Source organism: Symsagittifera roscoffensis, chromosome 7, assembly GCF_963678635.1.
Source record: "Symsagittifera roscoffensis chromosome 7, txSymRosc1.1, whole genome shotgun sequence".
Lineage (NCBI taxonomy): Eukaryota > Metazoa > Xenacoelomorpha > Acoela > Convolutidae > Symsagittifera > Symsagittifera roscoffensis.
The window spans coordinates 57790530-57811285 of NC_087068.1; the positions used below are offsets into that span (position 1 = coordinate 57790530).

The window sequence follows — 20756 nt, forward strand, 5'->3', positions numbered from 1 at the left end:
CAAGTAATAACTTGGAATATACCAAACTGAAGGCATCCATACTAACTATGCGTGCAATAAATTGGACAACATAAAGCAACATTATGTATATATTATATATTGAGATTTTGACAATGTTAAAATGATTTTTGAAAATAAAACTTTCACAGAGGCGAAGCTGCACTTCGCAAACACTAGCAAAAACGCTCCAAAAAATCAGCTTTATAACGTGAATTAAGAAAAATAGAAATAAGCTTCGAATTCGTCGAACTTTGCTACGTATCGGTTTCAAAACTGCGACCTCGAGATTTGGAGTCTCACGCACTGTCTTCTCGACTACGAACGCCAAATAATCATCAAACACTAAACACAAATAAAGCGAATTCATATGAGAATAAATTACCAATGCCATTAAGCAGTGGCATCAAATACAAATAGACGCAATTCTGCAAGTAATAACTTGGAATATACCAAACTGAAGGCATCCATACTAACTTTGCATGTAATAAATTGGACAACATAAAGCAACATTATGTATATATTATATATTGAGATACATTATACATTGAGATATAATGAGTTAGAAAATTTCGGAAACTCAGTTTTCATTATTATGTTGTTTGAAACAAGAAGCTTTTTCCGGTTCATTTGTAGACTTAAAAAGCATCAAACTTATTACTTAGAGTTAACTTATTACTAATCGAATGTCAAATCACATGCTAGCAAAAAGCCAAAAAAAGATGCCACCAAATGTTGCACCAATATTTGCGACTTCATTTGGAAAAGAAGAATAGTCGTACTATTACCCTACCCTCACTAAATTTCGTAGTGTAAAATGTAAGCTTTGGGTGAAAAAGAGCCGCCATTACTGTCCCAAACACCAGCTGCATTAAGAAGTAAAAAAAACCTATGCAGATAAAACACTTGAGGCGACAATTCGTAACATTAGATTAAGTGGGGAACACTGATTCACACGCAGTAGTTCTCTCGTTCCGGTGAGCGCAGCGGAGCACGCATTTTCTACTTGCCAATGCCTTTTTAAGAAATGTCGCTTGTTACGAACTATCGCCCTACTGAGAAAACACAATCGGTACAGATAATACCGCAATTGAGTACATTACTTGTTAACTTTTGTTGAAGAACTTTTGGTTTCTACATATTCCTTTTAAGCCACTCGTAACGTCAAAAAATGTTGCTGATAATAGAAGGGAAAGTAAAAAGAACCTGTATTCTTAAGATAGAATTTAATTTCAAAAACCGTTGTTGTAATTAGAAGGTAAATTTCTCTCCGTTTATGTATTGAAAAAATTGAACTTTTTTATTTTCATTTTCTAACATAAGTAGATATGATGTTCTAAGCGTTGCGAAGATAAAATTCTTAAGATGTATCATCAAAATGCACCACATAAGATAATATACAGTGCTGATATATATTATCTGGACGAAACGCATAAAACATGAAATTTAAAGGCGTTTATCGCAAATTGGCTTAACATTGAGTGAAAAAAGATAAGACACAACTGGCTTGCAGTTTTAGCAGAAATAATAGAGTGCAATTTGTTTTACGAAATTCAGGCCCAAGCTTCATGAGGCGACAATTCGTAACAGGCGACGATTCGTAACAGTATATTAAGCGCAGAACACTGATTCACGCGCAGTACTCCTCTCGTTCCGGATGGATGCGCAGTGGAGCAAGCGTATTCCACTTGCCAAGGCCTTGTTACAAATTGTCGCTTGTTAAGAATTGTCGCCTGTCACGAATTGTCGGCTGTTATGAATTGTCGCCCTGCCCCAAAACTTACCACAAAAATGGATCATTTTGACTATTTAGTCAATAAATAACTACTCTTCAACTAACAGGTCAATTACCGTCCAAAATATATAAAATTGAGCATCTTACGAACTCAAAAAAAGTTTAGGAGGGGTAAAAAAAATTGCGCAAATTGTTTAAAAAAATTGATTCAAAAATAAAAATAGTATTTTACATATTAATGACTTTTTTGGTATCAAGGAAAAAAAAATTTTCAGTTTTTTGGAGATTCGACGTGTCTTAAGCTTTGTTGGGCTACGTAACATGGTGACTTTGATATAGTTTTGTCAGTAATTGACCGAGTAGTTTTACAGCAATTTTTGATTGACTAGAAAAGTCAAAAAATGATTCGTTTTTGGCGTTAAATTTTGGGCCTGAATTCTGTAAAACATATTACACTATATTAATTCTGCTAAATTTTAAGCAAGTTATATCTTCTTAAACTTTAACCTAGTGTCAGCCCAATTTGAGCAAAACGCATTTTAAATTTCAAGTTATATGCGTTTTATCCAGATAATTTAGATCAGCACTGTATAATCTTCGACTCCCTTGGCCACGAGACTTCATTAGTTCAATGTTTGAATCCAAGTTCGAGAAATGAGTTTTGATTTTCAAAACAATATTTGGGAACAAAAGTAGCATTTCAGAACTTCAAGACACCAAAACTTTGAACCAAGGAAAAGATTCACGGAGAGCGTTCAATTTTTAAAAGTGTTTTTTACCCGATAAGAATTCAGCATTTTGCTTCTGTTCAAATTTAATTTGCCATAGGGTGGTGGGTGATCTCTCACTTGGTCATTAAAGGGGTAAATGGCAATTTTTCAATTGTGCCAAAATTTTGTAAGTGAAACTCTGAAAGACTTACCAGCGCGGAAACCGTTTCTACATTGGGTATAAGTTGTCTGGTTTTGTCGAACAACTTCTCACTGAAACCACTGATGCACTTCACAATTCGCGGAAACTGAAAGACAACAAAACAATTGCCAGGATGAATAAAGGAAAGCCTTGAAAATATTCAACAATTCAACATAGCTGCTAGAAGAGAAAACGGACCGATTTTTCCTCCGACCACCGACAGTGAGGCGGAACACGTATTCAAGTGCGTCTTAACATTTTTATCCACTTTAAGACCTATCATAATGTCGAAGGAGAGTTGTGAAACAACAATTAATCAATTTGGAGAATTTCAACCAAGAATTAAAAGTAAGACAACGTACAGGTAATATTGAATTTGTTTATAAGATTTATCAAAATCTTAAGCAAATCTAACCATTTGCGATTCAGAAAAGGACTGTGTTTTTGGGACAGAAATTACTAGGAGTCGAAATCAAAAGTCAAACCAAGAGAAAAAAATTGAGCCTGAATAAATTTTAATTTTTTCCTGAAAAAAATCATCGCGATCTATATAAGAGACTGAACTACGTTCAACGACTCTTAATTAGAGCGTGAACAAACTTTTTCCGAAAAAAAACATAAGTGTCTTCACTAAATTCAAAGACACATAAAAACGGAAAACGGTATTATGAAAAGTGAAGCACTAACAGAGTTCAGAATCTGTTCTCGGAATTCGATTCGGAAGATGTTGAATACTTTGGCCACCTCTAGAGCACTGTGTTTGAAAGCTATTCTGGAGCTGTTGGCAGTCGAATCTGAACTACTCGAAGAGTTTTTGTGGTTGTCCTTAAAAAAACCATTCTTATTTAGCTCTCTAATCATCTAAAACTCATAATTAACTTGACAAAATTGTGGCAAAGCAATGAAATCAAGTGATAATATGCATTTAAAATGAATAACTGTTTGACCAGACATGCACATAGTACATGGCAAGATAAATCAGTCAACAAAACTTCGAATAGCAATTGTTGATTGATTGTTGGTATAAATAGATTTTATAACAAGAAATATTTTATTATGTTCAAGTCAGACCACAAAAAACTTACAAAAAGATTATAAATAGATTATAATAGCAAGAAATGTTTTAACATGTTCAAGTTAGGCCACAAAAAAATTATAAATAGATTATAATAGCAAGAAATGTTTTAACATGTTCAAGTCAAGCTACAAAAAATATACTTCAATTCCAATACCTAGATTGATTAAAAAAATGAAAAAATTAGATTGATTTGACAATTGTTTCAGCACAGCAGCAGCAGTAGCAGTGATAGGGCACTTACATGTCGTCTACTTACGTTGAACGGCCCCAGCCCTCCCCCCGGTCCCCCCATCACTCCCTTCATCAGGGTGGTCTCGAAGAAGTCAAAGCGGGAGTAGTACTGCTTACTCTTATCATCTATCCTCTGCAGGTGCCTACAATAACAACCACACATAATAACCACCTTATTCCTTTTCATTTACAAACAGTCAAACATTCAACTCCCATTTGAACCATTTTAATCCCATGACCTCCAACTGGCATCAATTTACCGCCTAAGTATTACCCAAATTAAGCTAAACAATCTTTGAATAATAAACTTGATCAATACTGCGTGTTTATATCAGGAGACATGTTTATATCAAGTGATATACACAAGTCATAAGCAAAACTGCATCCACTTTAGTAAATATTTCAAGGGTGCCTACCAACGCCATCAACAAAACGACACAGCTATCGGCAATTATGGTACCCCGAACAACATCAAACCTATTCAAATCAAAATATTTTCGAAAGCAATTTTTCGAAGAAAATTTTGCTTCACAACATAATGACGCCGGAGCAAAACTTGTCACATTTTCCCGCATTAAATACTCCCGTTACCAGTTTTCTGAACAACGAATCAATATCGTCAGCAGTACCTCTTGATACTTTTGCCACTCGGAGTCAAAGTAATTCGCCGTCTAAACCACCTATACTAATGAGCTTGGATCAGCGGACCCAAAATCAAATTCTTGGAGCAGCAGCAAAACTAGCGAATGGCGCTCATTTTCATATTTGAGTCAATTTCAGAACACATCACCAAGTTTTCGCAACGTTCGAATCATCAACCACGCACCCAATAAAAACAACCAACACTGACAGTTGGAAAAAGTAATGAACGCAAGGAAACAGAAAAAAACTGGCTTGTTTCAAGAAATTTCAAGAAAGAATATATACCCTTAAAGCTCTTTTAATTTCACGAACAATTAATGTTTGACCCTTTTCTGGTAAAAAATAACCCAATATGAAAAAACTGGATTAAAAGATAAAATATTTTAAAAATCACCATACTTGTATAGGGCACTCACAACGTTCATTACTCTTAATCACCTTTGGAACGCTAGACCGCTCAAATTCAACGCCAAACTGACAATCGGCAGATGAACGCAACGAGTCCACAATTTAATACTTCTGCGTCCAGTTTTTAGCCACCAAAGACCCAAATTGGAAGTCAATTTACGTTGATACGACCTCCGGTCTATACTCGCCAAGTACACATGTACATATGTTGCAGCCACCCTTCAAGCTAGTACAATATATCGTTATCATGGATCGCATCTTAATGCAGTCAACCAACCTCATATTTCTGCAACTTTATCAGAACTTCTGACTCTCAATCAGAGCAGAGCTTGGCGCCACTTGTGCGATTACAAAACAAGCATAGCATGAAAAATTAGCTTTATTAAGTTTTATTTTTAAAATTCCAGTTTCATTCCTCATGATTTAATTTTTAATCCTTTAATTTTTAAATAACTTAACTCATGCGATAGACCCAATTGGTAGGTTTGATCCAACTTTGTCTCCACTCGTAATAGGTTGGGTGCAATCTTCAACAACCAAGTCTGTTCAGAAAGGAACTGGAATAATCTATGGAAACTATATCCGACTACAATATTTCATAGGCGTTCTTGGTTTCCACTCATAAAAACATGGCCAACAGATGGTTGAAACGTGTAGACAAGCAAAAAGTTTATGCAGAGAATTTTTAGTAACACGCTAGCACGGAGTGATAAAAGCAGCACTAGATAGTATAGTTTCAGAGAAAAAGGTTCGCGAAATATCGAAAAAAAAATCAGGCAGTAGTGAATAAGGTAAAAATAGAACACTATGAAAAAAAACTGCAATGTCAAAAAATAGTTCAAACAATTTCTCAACTAGCCAAAGATCCATACGGATCAAATCAATTTACCAATGCAAAAAAAATCCACATTAACTTTATTTAAAATTTAGCAAATAAGCCTTAGAGTACCAAAAAATGCCACCGCTACCTGATAAAACATAGTTCTTAGCCCAAAAAAATTAAACCAAAAGCTTTTGTATTTCATACAAAGACGTTCTGAATAAGTAACTACACTTTTTAAGCTTCCAATGAAAATTTACGGAAGTTACTCAAGTAAATTAAGCGCTATGTTAAAAACGCGATACCTAAAAATATATCTAAAAAAGTCGCTGATGAAAATGAAAATCGAATAATGAAAATGGCGCGCTGGCTTTCAGACTTTCAGCTTGGTTTGAAAACTTGTTCCGATCATTTTAAAAACCAAACTGTTTAGTTCCATTGACCTGCTTGCATCATACCAGAACATGTTAAGTGAAATTTTAAGCTATCTTGTAAGATCTTGCAAGATTCTTACAAGACTTTCAAGATAGCTCGGTCGGAAAACTGATGGTGTATCTTGTAAGACCTTGCAAGACAGCCGGCCACATACAGGATAGGTAATTTCTGCAGAAATCTTACACAAGATCTTACAAGATTAGTCACCTTCGCCAACTAGTGTGCCTTCTTTGAATGACTACATTGTGAAGGTACGTCAGTTTTGCAAAACATAGGAAAACTTCTTTTACTAAAATGTAAATAAACTACACAACAAACCTGTACTAAAACAAACTGATATTCAAAAAGTCTTATGATCATACCAAAGTCAAAAAATTTCATTTCGAAAATTATAAAACCAGCAATATGCGAAGAATTAGCAGCTTTATAAAAACTAACTATGAGAGGACGCACTATGAGACGACAAATCGACGCAATATGAGACGACAAAGCCGATATTAAACGAGCTGAAGCCTTTGCAGCCGGTTAAGTTAAAAAATTCAACCAAATCAAGTTGGTAAAATTACAACGAACAGATGACAACTTTCGATGAAAAAGGCATTTAAAATGCAAGTATACTCAATGCATCTCTGTTGATTGATGAAAGTACCAAAGTACAGATTACAAAATCGAATAAAATTAGGGATACTGTGAAGAAAATTACAAAGGAAAAGTCTAGTACCCGGTTGCAAAACCCTTGCGTGTTGCAAAGGTAACAAGTAACAATCAATGCAGCCGACAGCCAACCTCATCTCACGAGCTTATTAGATATTGTGTGCCATGTAAAATGGCCTCGGTTTTGTGTGGAGTATCTCCAATGGAATATTTTTAGAGACAAGACCTTGCATGTTATGGAAAAGCACATCTTCAAAATGTCATCAAAAAACACATGCTGATTGCTGACTCACAAGCTAGGAGACTAGTGTTTCCCAACTTCAACATTTTGTCAACCCCTGGTGGTAGGATCTTCCACGCACAAAATCATTTACCGACGAAAGACCAGTGCGACATAATCTGCTCGCAATTCAGAGGAAATTGGGAAACAACTAGCCAATTTTGCTTGCCAACTATCTGATCTCTGCGAAATGGTTTACGTACTGGGCATCAGCCCACGAGTCAGAAAACTGATCAATAAAATAACTATTCGCCATATCGAGGTTGATAAAATCATTCAGCGTGAAGCTTTACGAAACGCCTGGGTTTACAGCAGCATCAAACAAAAGATATGCTTCGAAACAGATATCGGAAACGACGACGTTTATCTAACCCAGAATCCCTGAGCGGTCTACGAACCATCTGGAAAAACAACGTTTTTCATTGTAATCAGTGGTGTAATTGTGGAACCTACAAGCCTCTCTTGGTAAGTTAAAGCTCTCGGAACTCCTTACGGGTTCCACGGTTAAAGACTCACTTATTTTTCTCCCAATTTACTTTTAGCTCTCGGGACTCTTTACGAGCTCCATGACAGGAGGTGAATTCTGTTCTTTTGGAGGTGAATTCTGTTCTGTTCCAATGGAATATTTTTAGAGACAAGACCTTGCATGTTATGGAAAAGCACATCTTCAAAATGTCATCAAAAAACACATGCTGATTGCTGACTCACAAGCTAGGAGACTAGTGTTTCCCAACTTCAACATTTTGTCAACCCCTGGTGGTAGGATCTTCCACGCACAAAATCATTTACCGACGAAAGACCAGTGCGACATAATCTGCTCGCAATTCAGAGGAAATTGGGAAACAACTAGCCAATTTTGCTTGCCAACTATCTGATCTCTGCGAAATGGTTTACGTACTGGGCATCAGCCCACGAGTCAGAAAACTGATCAATAAAATAACTATTCGCCATATCGAGGTTGATAAAATCATTCAGCGTGAAGCTTTACGAAACGCCTGGGTTTACAGCAGCATCAAACAAAAGATATGCTTCGAAACAGATATCGGAAACGACGACGTTTATCTAACCCAGAATCCCTGAGCGGTCTACGAACCATCTGGAAAAACAACGTTTTTCATTGTAATCAGTGGTGTAATTGTGGAACCTACAAGCCTCTCTTGGTAAGTTAAAGCTCTCGGAACTCCTTACGGGTTCCACGGTTAAAGACTCACTTATTTTTCTCCCAATTTACTTTTAGCTCTCGGGACTCTTTACGAGCTCCATGACAGGAGGTGAATTCTGTTCTTTTTTATTGATAGTAATCACATAAATCTAGATTCCAAACACATTTTTCAATGAAACATTCTAAAACAAACAAATGAGTTCAAACATGAAAACTACAAAAAATGCACGAAAAACTACCGAAACAGACACTATAAGACTGTACATCAAGTGGCGAATTAATGCACATGACTTCTAAATGCACCAACTTAGAAAAAAATGCCATCAATTTATTGAAACAACTGAGCCAAAATGTTCTTCTTTTATGTATTAGTTGTGTGGCAAGTAATCAAAAAGGTGTTATTCTTAATAACCAGCAACCAAATGAAAATATGCTAGAAATGCAATCAATCGAATGTATTTAAAACTGGAAAAAAAAACCGCACTTGAAACCAATAAGCCCGCGCCAAAAAACAGTAAAATTACTCAAAAGGAATATGATGACATACGTATAAGAGGCACACAAGAGTCAGTGGTAACAGACTTCAGGTTATGAGCAGACGAATAAATGCAGAAAGTGTAAATCTTCTTGATTTTATGGAAGTCGAGTGCCCTATAAGTGATTTACGAAGGCTCGGAAAGTTCACTGAAAGTAAAACTCGGCCGTTAAATCTGAAAGTTTCAGCAAAGTGGGAGAAACATAGAATCTGTTCTTTCCGTAAGGGCTAACAAAACCTATGAAAACAAAACCTGCATCAGTAAAATGTTATTTCCTCAAGTAGAAAATAGAAAACAAGATGCTTAAAACAAAGTGTGATCTTATTCAATCTGCGACTAAAGGATCTAAAGTTACACAGAAAAATTGAAAACGGCTGGGTAGAGAATAAATGCGGAGACTATGCAGTCTTTCTAAACAAAATATTCATATACACAGCACTAAAACTTAATGTACGAAGCTAAATCAAAACGTCACGACGAACTTGTCTTGCGAATGCAATCTCTTGCAAAAAATAAGGATATCTTATGCCAAACCGAAACATGGTTAACAACCAAAACAAAATCAGAAAACTCTTTTTCTACCAGATTTTAAAATCTACAGATAGGATCGACTATTTTAAAACTACCAAACGAAACATGGCGGTGTTTTAATTGCCATCAGAAACTCATTTAAACATCAGCCTGTGCATAAAGATTCAAATGTTGAACACTTTTCAAAAAGAATAATAGATTTGAAAAATATATCCACTATCATATACTGTCTTTTTTGCCCGCCAAAATAAATCCCACAGACCAACAGCTAATTTAATTTTAGAATTTCGAACAAACTTCCTAACACTGCAAGAGACTTGAAAAGCGAAAACGTTATAATCACTGGAGAAATAAATAGCTCGGATGATGCTGAAGAAGAATTAAATATTGAAACCCCAATTGGCAATAATTTTGAACAAATCTTATCACCTGAAGAAGTCAAAAATCCAGACGTTCTTCTAATCAACAACCCCTCGCTGATTATAAACATGGAAACATTTATAAGATGTATTCAATCAATGACCAAAAACCTCAGTGATCATTTTGCACACAAAACACAAATAAACTTAAACCAAACTCTCATTGAAACAAAAAGCAATAAAAATCACATATGCTTCGAAAAGAGCAGACTGGACTGCAATTAATACCTCAATAGTCAGCAATCCATTCAAACCGTTTTGCTACAGCAACTGTGACTTTCTTATCAAACAATTGTAAGCTTGGCTATGGAAAATTCTGGATGAAAACATACCTAGAAGAGCAGAACATAGAGCCACACTTACCCCGGGAATCACACCACCAACTTTGCACGTTATTGAACGCAAAAAAAAACAATACTCTGAAGACAGAAATCACTCTCAAAACCACAAATGACTCAAAAATTACAAATTATAATAAAGATCTGCTGATAAAGATCTTAAAAGCTATGAGCTTGAAGTTTTTCACCACGTGAATTTAGCTCAAAACAAAAATTTCTGCGAAGCATTAGAAGAGCACCAAGGCTGCTATCAATAATGAAATTCGATGAGAAAACGATAACGAGAAATGCGATGCTTTTAATCAATTCTTCTGTAGCGTGTTCACATAAACAGAACAACAGAAGCTATTAATTTTGAAAAGGCTAAATATAAGCGCATCGAAATGAGTAATGATTACCTAGAAAAAAATAATGGATGAATTAGATATCATAACAGCAACAGGGCCAGATAAATTGGGAAATCCTGTTTACAAAAATCTAGCAACGCACTATCAAAATCGGTCCTACCAGTTTATCAAATGTAAATAAAAAATGAAACTTCCCTCATGGGGATAAATCAGACATAAGATACAGAGCAAAAAAAATTTTAGGCTGCATCTTAAAAATTTTTTTAAGTAAGATTCGACTTTATATATGAAAGAACTCGACATCTTTATAGTTCTCTATGGTTTTCGTTAAAAAAAATGTCCAGCAATCACTCATCTTCTTGCATAATTACATCAAGTGTACTTAAGATATGAGGAACAAAACGCCCAAAACAAAACTGCGCTTTATCTGGACTTCGAAAAATCTTTTGATTGCGTCCCACATCAATTTCTACTTTAAAAAATTTTAAAAAGTTTTGGTGGAGAATTAAGTGAACTCATTGCTTCATATTTAACTGTACGAAAACAGTATGTTCGAGTTAACAAAGCAAAGTCTACAACATGTTCTGTCACAAGTAGTGTCCCTCAAGGTTCTCTATTGAGACCACTATTATTCATAAATACATCAATGACCAGAAAATGTCAATTCTTTCGGATATGCTGATGACTTCAAGGTTATTGCTACAAGCAAAAGAGAATTAGATATTGATACTGCGTCATTCGAAAAATGGTGTAAAACTAACTTGATGCGTCTCAATGCTGGAAACGCACTCTGCCCAATTTTGAAAATAAGTTAGAAGGCCGAATCAAGAGAAACATTCTTAAAAATGAAACAGAAGATTTAGGAATAATTGTTACCCCAACTCTTTCATGGAATGTTAAGGCATCTAAGTGGTGTTATAAGTCAATATCGGCCTTTTACTCATTGAAACGTAATCTGTCAAAAAACTGTCCCATAACGTCAAAGCTCAATACCTACATAGGATATGTTGTACCGCTAGGAGTTCATGGCGCGTCAGTAACAAAACACTCATCTAACCTTAAACTAATAGAAAAAGACCAGCAGACAGCAACAAAATGGATGCTTGACTCATAAACCCTATACAAGGAAAGACTGCAGAAACTTAGACTTCTGCCCCTGTCTTTATACATCGAAATACACGAATTTCTACTTTTCATATCCGTTATTCGAAATAATTATGAAATTAACATCATTCAATAGGCCACATGTATCCGAATTTTAACCAGAAAAAGGATAGAAATGAATTTCAAGTGCCAAAAATTCGTTTAAAGAAGACCAACACTGACTTCTTCGTTAGATGTCCAGCATTCTTCAACATCATCATTCGAAATACACCAAAACAGTTATCGGAGATAAGAAAATCTGCCATAGCAGAAACTTATTGAAGTTTTTCGCAAAATATTCAGAAATGGACAGCTGCACATTGCAAATATTGATTCAATGTGGAAACTGTAACCCAAATAACAAAAACTCAGAATTCATTAAACTATATTTTGGATTCAAACCCATGGGATAAAAACCCTAAATACTATACAACTACTACTATCACTGGACACCTTTACAAACCTCGTTTGACATTCGACATAACATCAAGCAGTCTTCATTCATCGACTGGCTGTAGAACCAGGTTTAAAGTCCACAATAAAGGCTGCAACTTAAGGAGCAGCAGCCGACTAGTGAACCACAGCATCAGCACGACTCGTAAGCACCAACAGCGTCAAGGATCACAAAAAACAGCCATAAAAAAATTACCTGAAAAAATGAAATCCTCTTCCCTGGGAAAACAACCAGCCCTTGATATCTGATGCTACTAAGCTTCAACTGCCTGAGTCACCAAAAGTTAGATTATTTTGCTAACCAACACAAAATTGCAGAACCGAGGAGTGGAAGAAGGAGCATCACACCTTTCTTCACACCAGCAACAAAAATTCAATGCCAACAACTCGTCACATAAAGCACCATAAAAACAAGATCAGCCTTCGATACTATGAAAAAAACTAACTTGACACTGAAATCGACATGTCACATTCAGAATTGCCGAAAAAATATATGTTTTCATGCTTAAGTCACATTTCCATAATCGTCAGTTGTTTCTTCAGCACCTGAGACCAGATCTCCAATTTAACGACATTCCACAGCTTGATCAAACCTTGCCATATTCGAACACTGCCTCTGCCAATATGCCAATTGTTATGGGACGCTTACAACAAAAGCGAATTCGAATGGGACAAAAAATCAACGTCAAAATGGACTGAAACATTTCGAATTTCGAACCCTGGACTTGTCAACGGTGCTTACAAAAGGAATCAACAACTTCCTTCCAATCACATCATCCCACTGCCTTTAAAGGGAATCGGACTAATCATGAGATGCGACTTCGTCAGTTTGTGACACCAACATTAGTTATCAAGTCAGCAAAAAATACACCGATTGAATAGAAAACGACGACACCAGCACTTAGGTTGATCTTTCCGGACGGAACAGTGCAGCCAAAATCGACAAAAAAGCAGCATTCATTTCATCATACAAAAAATATTTCTTCATGTTGCGAATGGATGAAAATCGATGCGAAAGCAATCTCATCAGAGAATCGCAGCATGTCGCTATGATCTTGTTCGGATACCGAAAGACCTTACATCTCGCGGTCTCGACACAGAGACGAAGCTGAGCATCACACCACCAGCGATAAAAACATGAATGACTGTGATTAAAACCGAACGGAAAATGAAAAAAAAAAAGATTGAATAAATAGTTTTTGTCAACAAAAATTGCCTGAACCATTAGAAACTCTACAAAGAGTTTGGCAACGCTAGACAGAAGCCAAGTTGTCAAAAGAGCCCTTTCTGCGGAACTAAGCAGAAAAAACTAAGCAGACAGACAATAATATAAATTAGCAAAAAATTTCTATTTGCAAAAAAAACATGACTCAACTGGAATCGAACTCATGTGCTTCGTCGTCTCAAGCATGGGGGGTTACAGCAACTTGGAATGAAGATGAACCATATAATTACGGGAACCAACGAGACAAAATAAGCACACGGACGATAGCCCGAAAAGCACAAAAACTCTTGTTAGCAAAAAGGGGCCCGGCCGGATTCAAAACTTATAAAAAATAATAATAACAAAGGATTTAGGACTAATCCAAGGGTTCGCATAAAACCCAGTGATTGGGAGGTTCAACGTTCGTGTTTCAGTTGTTAAAGTTAAGTTTCTTCAAATCTCTACAGTTGTTGCAGCCACATAATATCCGCCAAGTGCATGAATCTGATTCGTTGTAGCGGGTTTTGAAGAACTTCGTATAAACTTCCAGCAGTTTAATTTTGCACCCTGGATCAAAGATTATGTCAAATTTGAAGTAATCGTTAAAAAGGTTGGCCAGACGGCAAGCTCGAAACCAGTAATCTGATTCACACTTCTTCAGACGTATTTGTTGGCAGGCAAAATTTCGTGTTGCTTGTGTTCTTCGATGTTAAGTCCCTTTTCCCCTCAGCGCACACACACGCGCACAAAAATTTTTTTCGGTAGTAATGACACAATAAGAGGCCACTAAGTCGATATTAAGTTAGCCGAAAATTATTAACGCGATAAAAAGACAAAAAATGAAGAAAAAAATTAACAAATCGAGCTGGTAAAATTATAACCTATGTGAAAAACAATGTGATTAGGCCGTTTTTTAAAATGCTAAAAGCAACTGCAGTGAGACTTGTTTACAGCTAAAATAAGCAAATCTTAGATGTGGCAAGTAAGCCGACAAAACATAAGCAGAGAAATATTAAGCCGAATTTTTTTGATCTAAATATTTACCGTTTGAAAAAAAAACTTCTACAAAGTCTACAACATGTTCTGTCACAAGTAGTGTCCCTCAAGGTTCTCTATTGAGACCACTATTATTCATAAATACATCAATGACCAGAAAATGTCAATTCTTTCGGATATGCTGATGACTTCAAGGTTATTGCTACAAGCAAAAGAGAATTAGATATTGATACTGCGTCATTCGAAAAATGGTGTAAAACTAACTTGATGCGTCTCAATGCTGGAAACGCACTCTGCCCAATTTTGAAAATAAGTTAGAAGGCCGAATCAAGAGAAACATTCTTAAAAATGAAACAGAAGATTTAGGAATAATTGTTACCCCAACTCTTTCATGGAATGTTAATGCATCTAAGTGGTGTTATAAGTCAATATCGGCCTTTTACTCATTGAAACGTAATCTGTCAAAAAACTGTCCCATAACGTCAAAGCTCAATACCTACATAGGATATGTTGTACCGCTAGGAGTTCATGGCGCGTCAGTAACAAAACACTCATCTAACCTTAAACTAATAGAAAAAGATCAGCAGACAGCAACAAAATGGATGCTTGACTCATAAACCCTATACAAGGAAAGACTGCAGAAACTTAGACTTCTGCCCCTGTCTTTATACATCGAAATACACGAATTTCTACTTTTCATATCCGTTATTCGAAATAATTATGAAATTAACATCATTCAATAGGCCACATGTATCCGAATTTTAACCAGAAAAAGGATAGAAATGAATTTCAAGTGCCAAAAATTCGTTTAAAGAAGACCAACACTGACTTCTTCGTTAGATGTCCAGCATTCTTCAACATCATCATTCGAAATACACCAAAACAGTTATCGGAGATAAGAAAATCTGCCATAGCAGAAACTTATTGAAGTTTTTCGCAAAATATTCAGAAATGGACAGCTGCACATTGCAAATATTGATTCAATGTGGAAACTGTAACCCAAATAACAAAAACTCAGAATTCATTAAACTATATTTTGGATTCAAACCCATGGGATAAAAACCCTAAATACTATACAACTACTACTATCACTGGACACCTTTACAAACCTCGTTTGACATTCGACATAACATCAAGCAGTCTTCATTCATCGACTGGCTGTAGAACCAGGTTTAAAGTCCACAATAAAGGCTGCAACTTAAGGAGCAGCAGCCGACCAGTGAACCACAGCATCAGCACGACTCGTAAGCACCAACAGCGTCAAGGATCACAAAAAACAGCCATAAAAAAATTACCTGAAAAAATGAAATCCTCTTCCCTGGGAAAACAACCAGCCCTTGATATCTGATGCTACTAAGCTTCAACTGCCTGAGTCACCAAAAGTTAGATTATTTTGCTAGCCAACACAAAATTGCAGAACCGAGGAGTGGAAGAAGGAGCATCACACCTTTCTTCACACCAGCAACAAAAATTCAATGCCAACAACTCGTCACATAAAGCACCATAAAAACAAGATCAGCCTTCGATACTATGAAAAAACCAACTTGACACTGAAATCGACATGTCACATTCAGAATTGCCGAAAAAATATATGTTTTCATGCTTAAGTCACATTTCCATAATCGTCAGTTGTTTCTTCAGCACCTGAGACCAGATCTCCAATTTAACGACATTCCACAGCTTGATCAAACCTTGCCATATTCGAACACTGCCTCTGCCAATATGCCAATTGTTATGGGACGCTTACAACAAAAGCGAATTCGAATGGGACAAAAAATCAACGTCAAAATGGACTGAAACATTTCGAATTTCGAACCCTGGACTTGTCAACGGTGCTTACAAAAGGAATCAACAACTTCCTTCCAATCACATCATCCCACTGCCTTTAAAGGGAATCGGACTAATCATGAGATGCGACTTCGTCAGTTTGTGACACCAACATTAGTTATCAAGTCAGCAAAAAATACACCGATTGAATAGAAAACGACGACACCAGCACTTAGGTTGATCTTTCCGGACGGAACAGTGCAGCCAAAATCGACAAAAAAGCAGCATTCATTTCATCATACAAAAAATATTTCTTCATGTTGCGAATGGATGAAAATCGATGCGAAAGCAATCTCATCAGAGAATCGCAGCATGTCGCTATGATCTTGTTCGGATACCGAAAGACCTTACATCTCGCGGTCTCGACACAGAGACGAAGCTGAGCATCACACCACCAGCGATAAAAACATGAATGACTGTGATTAAAACCGAACGGAAAATGAAAAAAAAAAAGATTGAATAAATAGTTTTTGTCAACAAAAATTGCCTGAACCATTAGAAACTCTACAAAGAGTTTGGCAACGCTAGACAGAAGCCAAGTTGTCAAAAGAGCCCTTTCTGCGGAACTAAGCAGAAAAAACTAAGCAGACAGACAATAATATAAATTAGCAAAAAATTTCTATTTGCAAAAAAAACATGACTCAACTGGAATCGAACTCATGTGCTTCGTCGTCTCAAGCATGGGGGGTTACAGCAACTTGGAATGAAGATGAACCATATAATTACGGGAACCAACGAGACAAAATAAGCACACGGACGATAGCCCGAAAAGCACAAAAACTCTTGTTAGCAAAAAGGGGCCCGGCCGGATTCAAAACTTATAAAAAATAATAATAACAAAGGATTTAGGACTAATCCAAGGGTTCGCATAAAACCCAGTGATTGGGAGGTTCAACGTTCGTGTTTCAGTTGTTAAAGTTAAGTTTCTTCAAATCTCTACAGTTGTTGCAGCCACATAATATCCGCCAAGTGCATGAATCTGATTCGTTGTAGCGGGTTTTGAAGAACTTCGTATAAACTTCCAGCAGTTTAATTTTGCATCCTGGATCAAAGATTATGTCAAATTTGAAGTAATCGTTAAAAAGGTTGGCCAGACGGCAAGCTCGAAACCAGTAATCTGATTCACACTTCTTCAGACGTATTTGTTGGCAGGCAAAATTTCGTGTTGCTTGTGTTCTTCGATGTTAAGTCCCTTTTCCCCTCAGCGCACACACACGCGCACAAAAATTTTTTTCGGTAGTAATGACACAATAAGAGGCCACTAAGTCGATATTAAGTTAGCCGAAAATTATTAACGCGATAAAAAGACAAAAAATGAAGAAAAAAATTAACAAATCGAGCTGGTAAAATTATAACCTATGTGAAAAACAATGTGATTAGGCCGTTTTTTAAAATGCTAAAAGCAACTGCAGTGAGACTTGTTTACAGCTAAAATAAGCAAATCTTAGATGTGGCAAGTAAGCCGACAAAACATAAGCAGAGAAATATTAAGCCGAATTTTTTTGATCTAAATATTTACCGTTTGAAAAAAAAACTTGTCCTCGTCAGACTCGATCACAGGACCTTTGCCATCCACAAAGTCCACAATTCTTAGGCAGACGCTATTTGAGCCGGAAAAATTTCTCTTAATAAAATAACTTTTTGAACTCGAAGCTTTAAATAAATCCGAAGAAAAAATCTCTTTTTCATTGAAACAACGTAACATAAGCTGATTAAGCCAATATAAAAAACCGAACAAAGCCAAAAAATATACAATCAACATAATTTAACTCTCGCAATGAAAAACGCCTTTTGTGCAATTTTACTATTAGTGACTATTCAAAGTTGTTACTTACATTTTGAAGATATCAACCATAGCTTCAAGAACATGGTCACGCATTTCTTGCAGGGTAGACTGAAACGCCAATTTATTGATGTTATTTTCCAACTACATTCTTAGGTTTCAAGGCACTGATTAATGAAATACTTACAAATATTCCATTACAAATAGTCTCAATCAGGTCGTTAAACACATCAACAGCATTCTAAAGCACAAAAAATGAATTCTAGATTTGCTACCTTTTCTGTCCACACGATGGTGATTGATCTTTTAGCAGGCCAACCTTTTACCAAAAAAGTTATTACCTGGACCTTTTTACCAGATTCGATAAATATTATTGATTGGAAAACGTACTGACACTGTTTAGTCTGTTCAAGACAATAATTTCAAGGTTAATATACGAATTTTTGATTGTTCTAACCGCTTCTTTTTCGAATCTTCCACAAAGTTAAACTTTTTTCAATTAAATTCTTGCCATGGAGTCTGGTAAAAGATCAATTTGGTTAAAAAAACCTAGCCCCAGAAACGCTATAGGTATAGTAGTAGTAGTAGTAGTGTAGGCTTTAGGATTTCTCCATGGGTTTTGAACCCTCGTTTATAAGTTCATAATTTTTCCCGGTGGGTTGCAGTTTCCACACCAGCAAAGAATTCTCCACATACACAAGTTGTTTTCTGCAAAATTTCTGTTGAAGAATTTCCAAAACGTGTTTGTTATAGATATTTTCAGGCTGTCATAATCTTGATTTTCGAAGTCCACAATTTGGCTAAAGTAGTTGTATAGCGTATTAGAACGTATATAATAATTTTCATTTGACTTTTTCAGTCTTGTTGCATGAACAGCAATCTCACCACGTGTTGCTTGTCTCGTTCGTGATTCGTTTTTATGAATAATTGTATTCAAATCAATGTCATGTTTATTTTTTAGTAGTGAAACTAAGTACAATATGTCGTGTAATTCAAAGTACATTGAGAGTGGAAGGAGCTTTAAAAATTTCAGTCTTTCAGTATAACTCATTTTGAAGTTATTTGTAATCCAAGATGTCGCTCGTTTTTGTACTCTTTCTAGTTGTCTTAATTCTGCTTTGTTCGGATACCATGTTTGCGATGCATAGCTTATGATTGGTACGATGTATCCGCAGTATAAGTTTAATTTTGACTTTAATGATGTTTTTTTCGAGATAATTCGTTTGATTTTGTAAAAAGCTCCCATTGCTTTTGATATGCGATTTTCAGCATTTACTGACCACGAAAGGTTGTCACACATTAAAATACCTAAGTCTTTTTGGGTCTTTGCGGTATCAACATTTGTATTAAATAGTGTAACTTCCATTTTCCCTTTGAGGTTTAACAAATTACATTTATCTTCATTCAGCGGCATTTTATTTTCTTTGCACCATTTTTCAACATTTGCCGTGTCTTTTTGCAGATGAATTTCTTCAGTAGACAAGATCTTCATATCGTCACAATAGCCAAAACAATCTGAATTCTCAATGTATTTGGGAAAGTCGTTAATGAATATGATAAAAAGTAGAGGGCCAAGAATTGAGCCCTGTGGTACACCGCTAGTTACTTCTTTCAGAGTTGATGAACTTTTATTGATTTTCACAAACTGCATTCTATCTGTTAGATAGTCTTGTATTATGTCTCGTATTTGAATGCTTAGACCTATGTTCCGTAGTTTGGCGACTAGGATACTATGAGGAACTTTATCAAAGGCTTTAGAAAAATCTAGTTAAAGGACTGAAAGTGTTTGAACATTTTTGTCATCGTAGAGTTCATATACTTTGCTCAAAAATTGTACCATTTGTAGTACTGCTGACCTTTTTTGCCGGGAGCCGTATTGTGCGTTTTCCAGGAAAGGTTGAACTTTGGGGTATATATTATCAAAGATATATACATTTTTTAAAGGTTAGATTTGAATAACTATATTCCTTAACATAAAGCAAAACTCACCTTGAGAACCCGATCAACAACCAAGTCCTCTGCCATTGATTTAAACGAAGTTGTGAATGACCTGTGAAACAAGCAGGTAAAAAGAGCAGAAGTGGACATTCAGCTTTTCAGCGGAGACAAAACAATCTAGTGCAAATAATGCAATAATTCTAGTTCACGGCCTAAGACTCAGTAATTCTTAATACTTAAATGCTTTTACCAGATATTCTACTTACAATCTGAAATTGTTTATAAGTGTTTGGATTCTGCTAAGATCATCGCACGCATTGCTGATCTAAATTAAAAGAGAGAAAAAATTAATTCCAGAAGTGTCAAACATGTGTAAATCCACGAAAGATTATAAATGATTGCAACGACTATAAAAGATGAAACTTCTTAGACACCGCGACTTCTAAATCAGTTACCTTGTTCACACTTTTTCCAAAGGCACTTATGCGCTCTTCGTACCCTTTCAGGTACGCTTTAAACAGTGGCGAGTCTCGCAGTGCCTCGTCAAATAATAATGATTGTTTCAAAACATTCATATTTCTAAAAATAAATGAACATCTAAGAAATGAACTCAAAATTGAAAATCTTTTCATCTAATTTTTGAATGAATCATTTACTTATGTTTGTAACAATCGCCCGGAAGTACATATCGACGGAAAATAAAGCTAGGTTTTAAAACGACTGGCTAGCGTCTAAATACAGCTCTATATGCTTTTCACCGTCCCTGCCAAAGCCAGTTCTTTTGGTGGTCTTTCTAACATCGGGTCGACAAAAAAAAAACGTTACTGTTTCCGGCTTCGATTAGAACGCTCTAATTAATTTGATTATATGCAAAAACAGTGAGCTCA

At 35.9% G+C, this 20756-nt stretch overlaps 1 protein-coding gene across 3 annotated transcripts in view; it reads right to left on the reverse strand.

Moving 5' to 3' along the window:
* The window catches only part of LOC134850939 (arf-GAP with coiled-coil, ANK repeat and PH domain-containing protein 3-like), a 34750-nt gene extending 14305 nt beyond the window's left edge, over positions 1-20445 (reverse strand). For 2 of the 3 annotated variants that reach the window (XM_063866765.1, XM_063866763.1), the window contains exons 1-8: positions 20325-20445; positions 20136-20194; positions 19921-19981; positions 18119-18172; positions 17984-18042; positions 3964-4096; positions 3332-3469; positions 2655-2750 (exon numbers count right to left, since the gene is read on the reverse strand). In XM_063866765.1, coding sequence (XP_063722835.1) covers positions 2655-2750; positions 3332-3469; positions 3964-4096; positions 17984-18042; positions 18119-18172; positions 19921-19981; positions 20136-20194; positions 20325-20444 — 720 coding nt within the window. In that variant the 5' untranslated portion in view covers position 20445. The remainder of the gene's footprint in view (positions 1-2654; positions 2751-3331; positions 3470-3963; positions 4097-17983; positions 18043-18118; positions 18173-19920; positions 19982-20135; positions 20195-20324) is intronic. The other variant, XM_063866764.1, reaches the window with a different exon arrangement.
* Between the last annotated feature and the right edge of the window lie 311 nt (positions 20446-20756).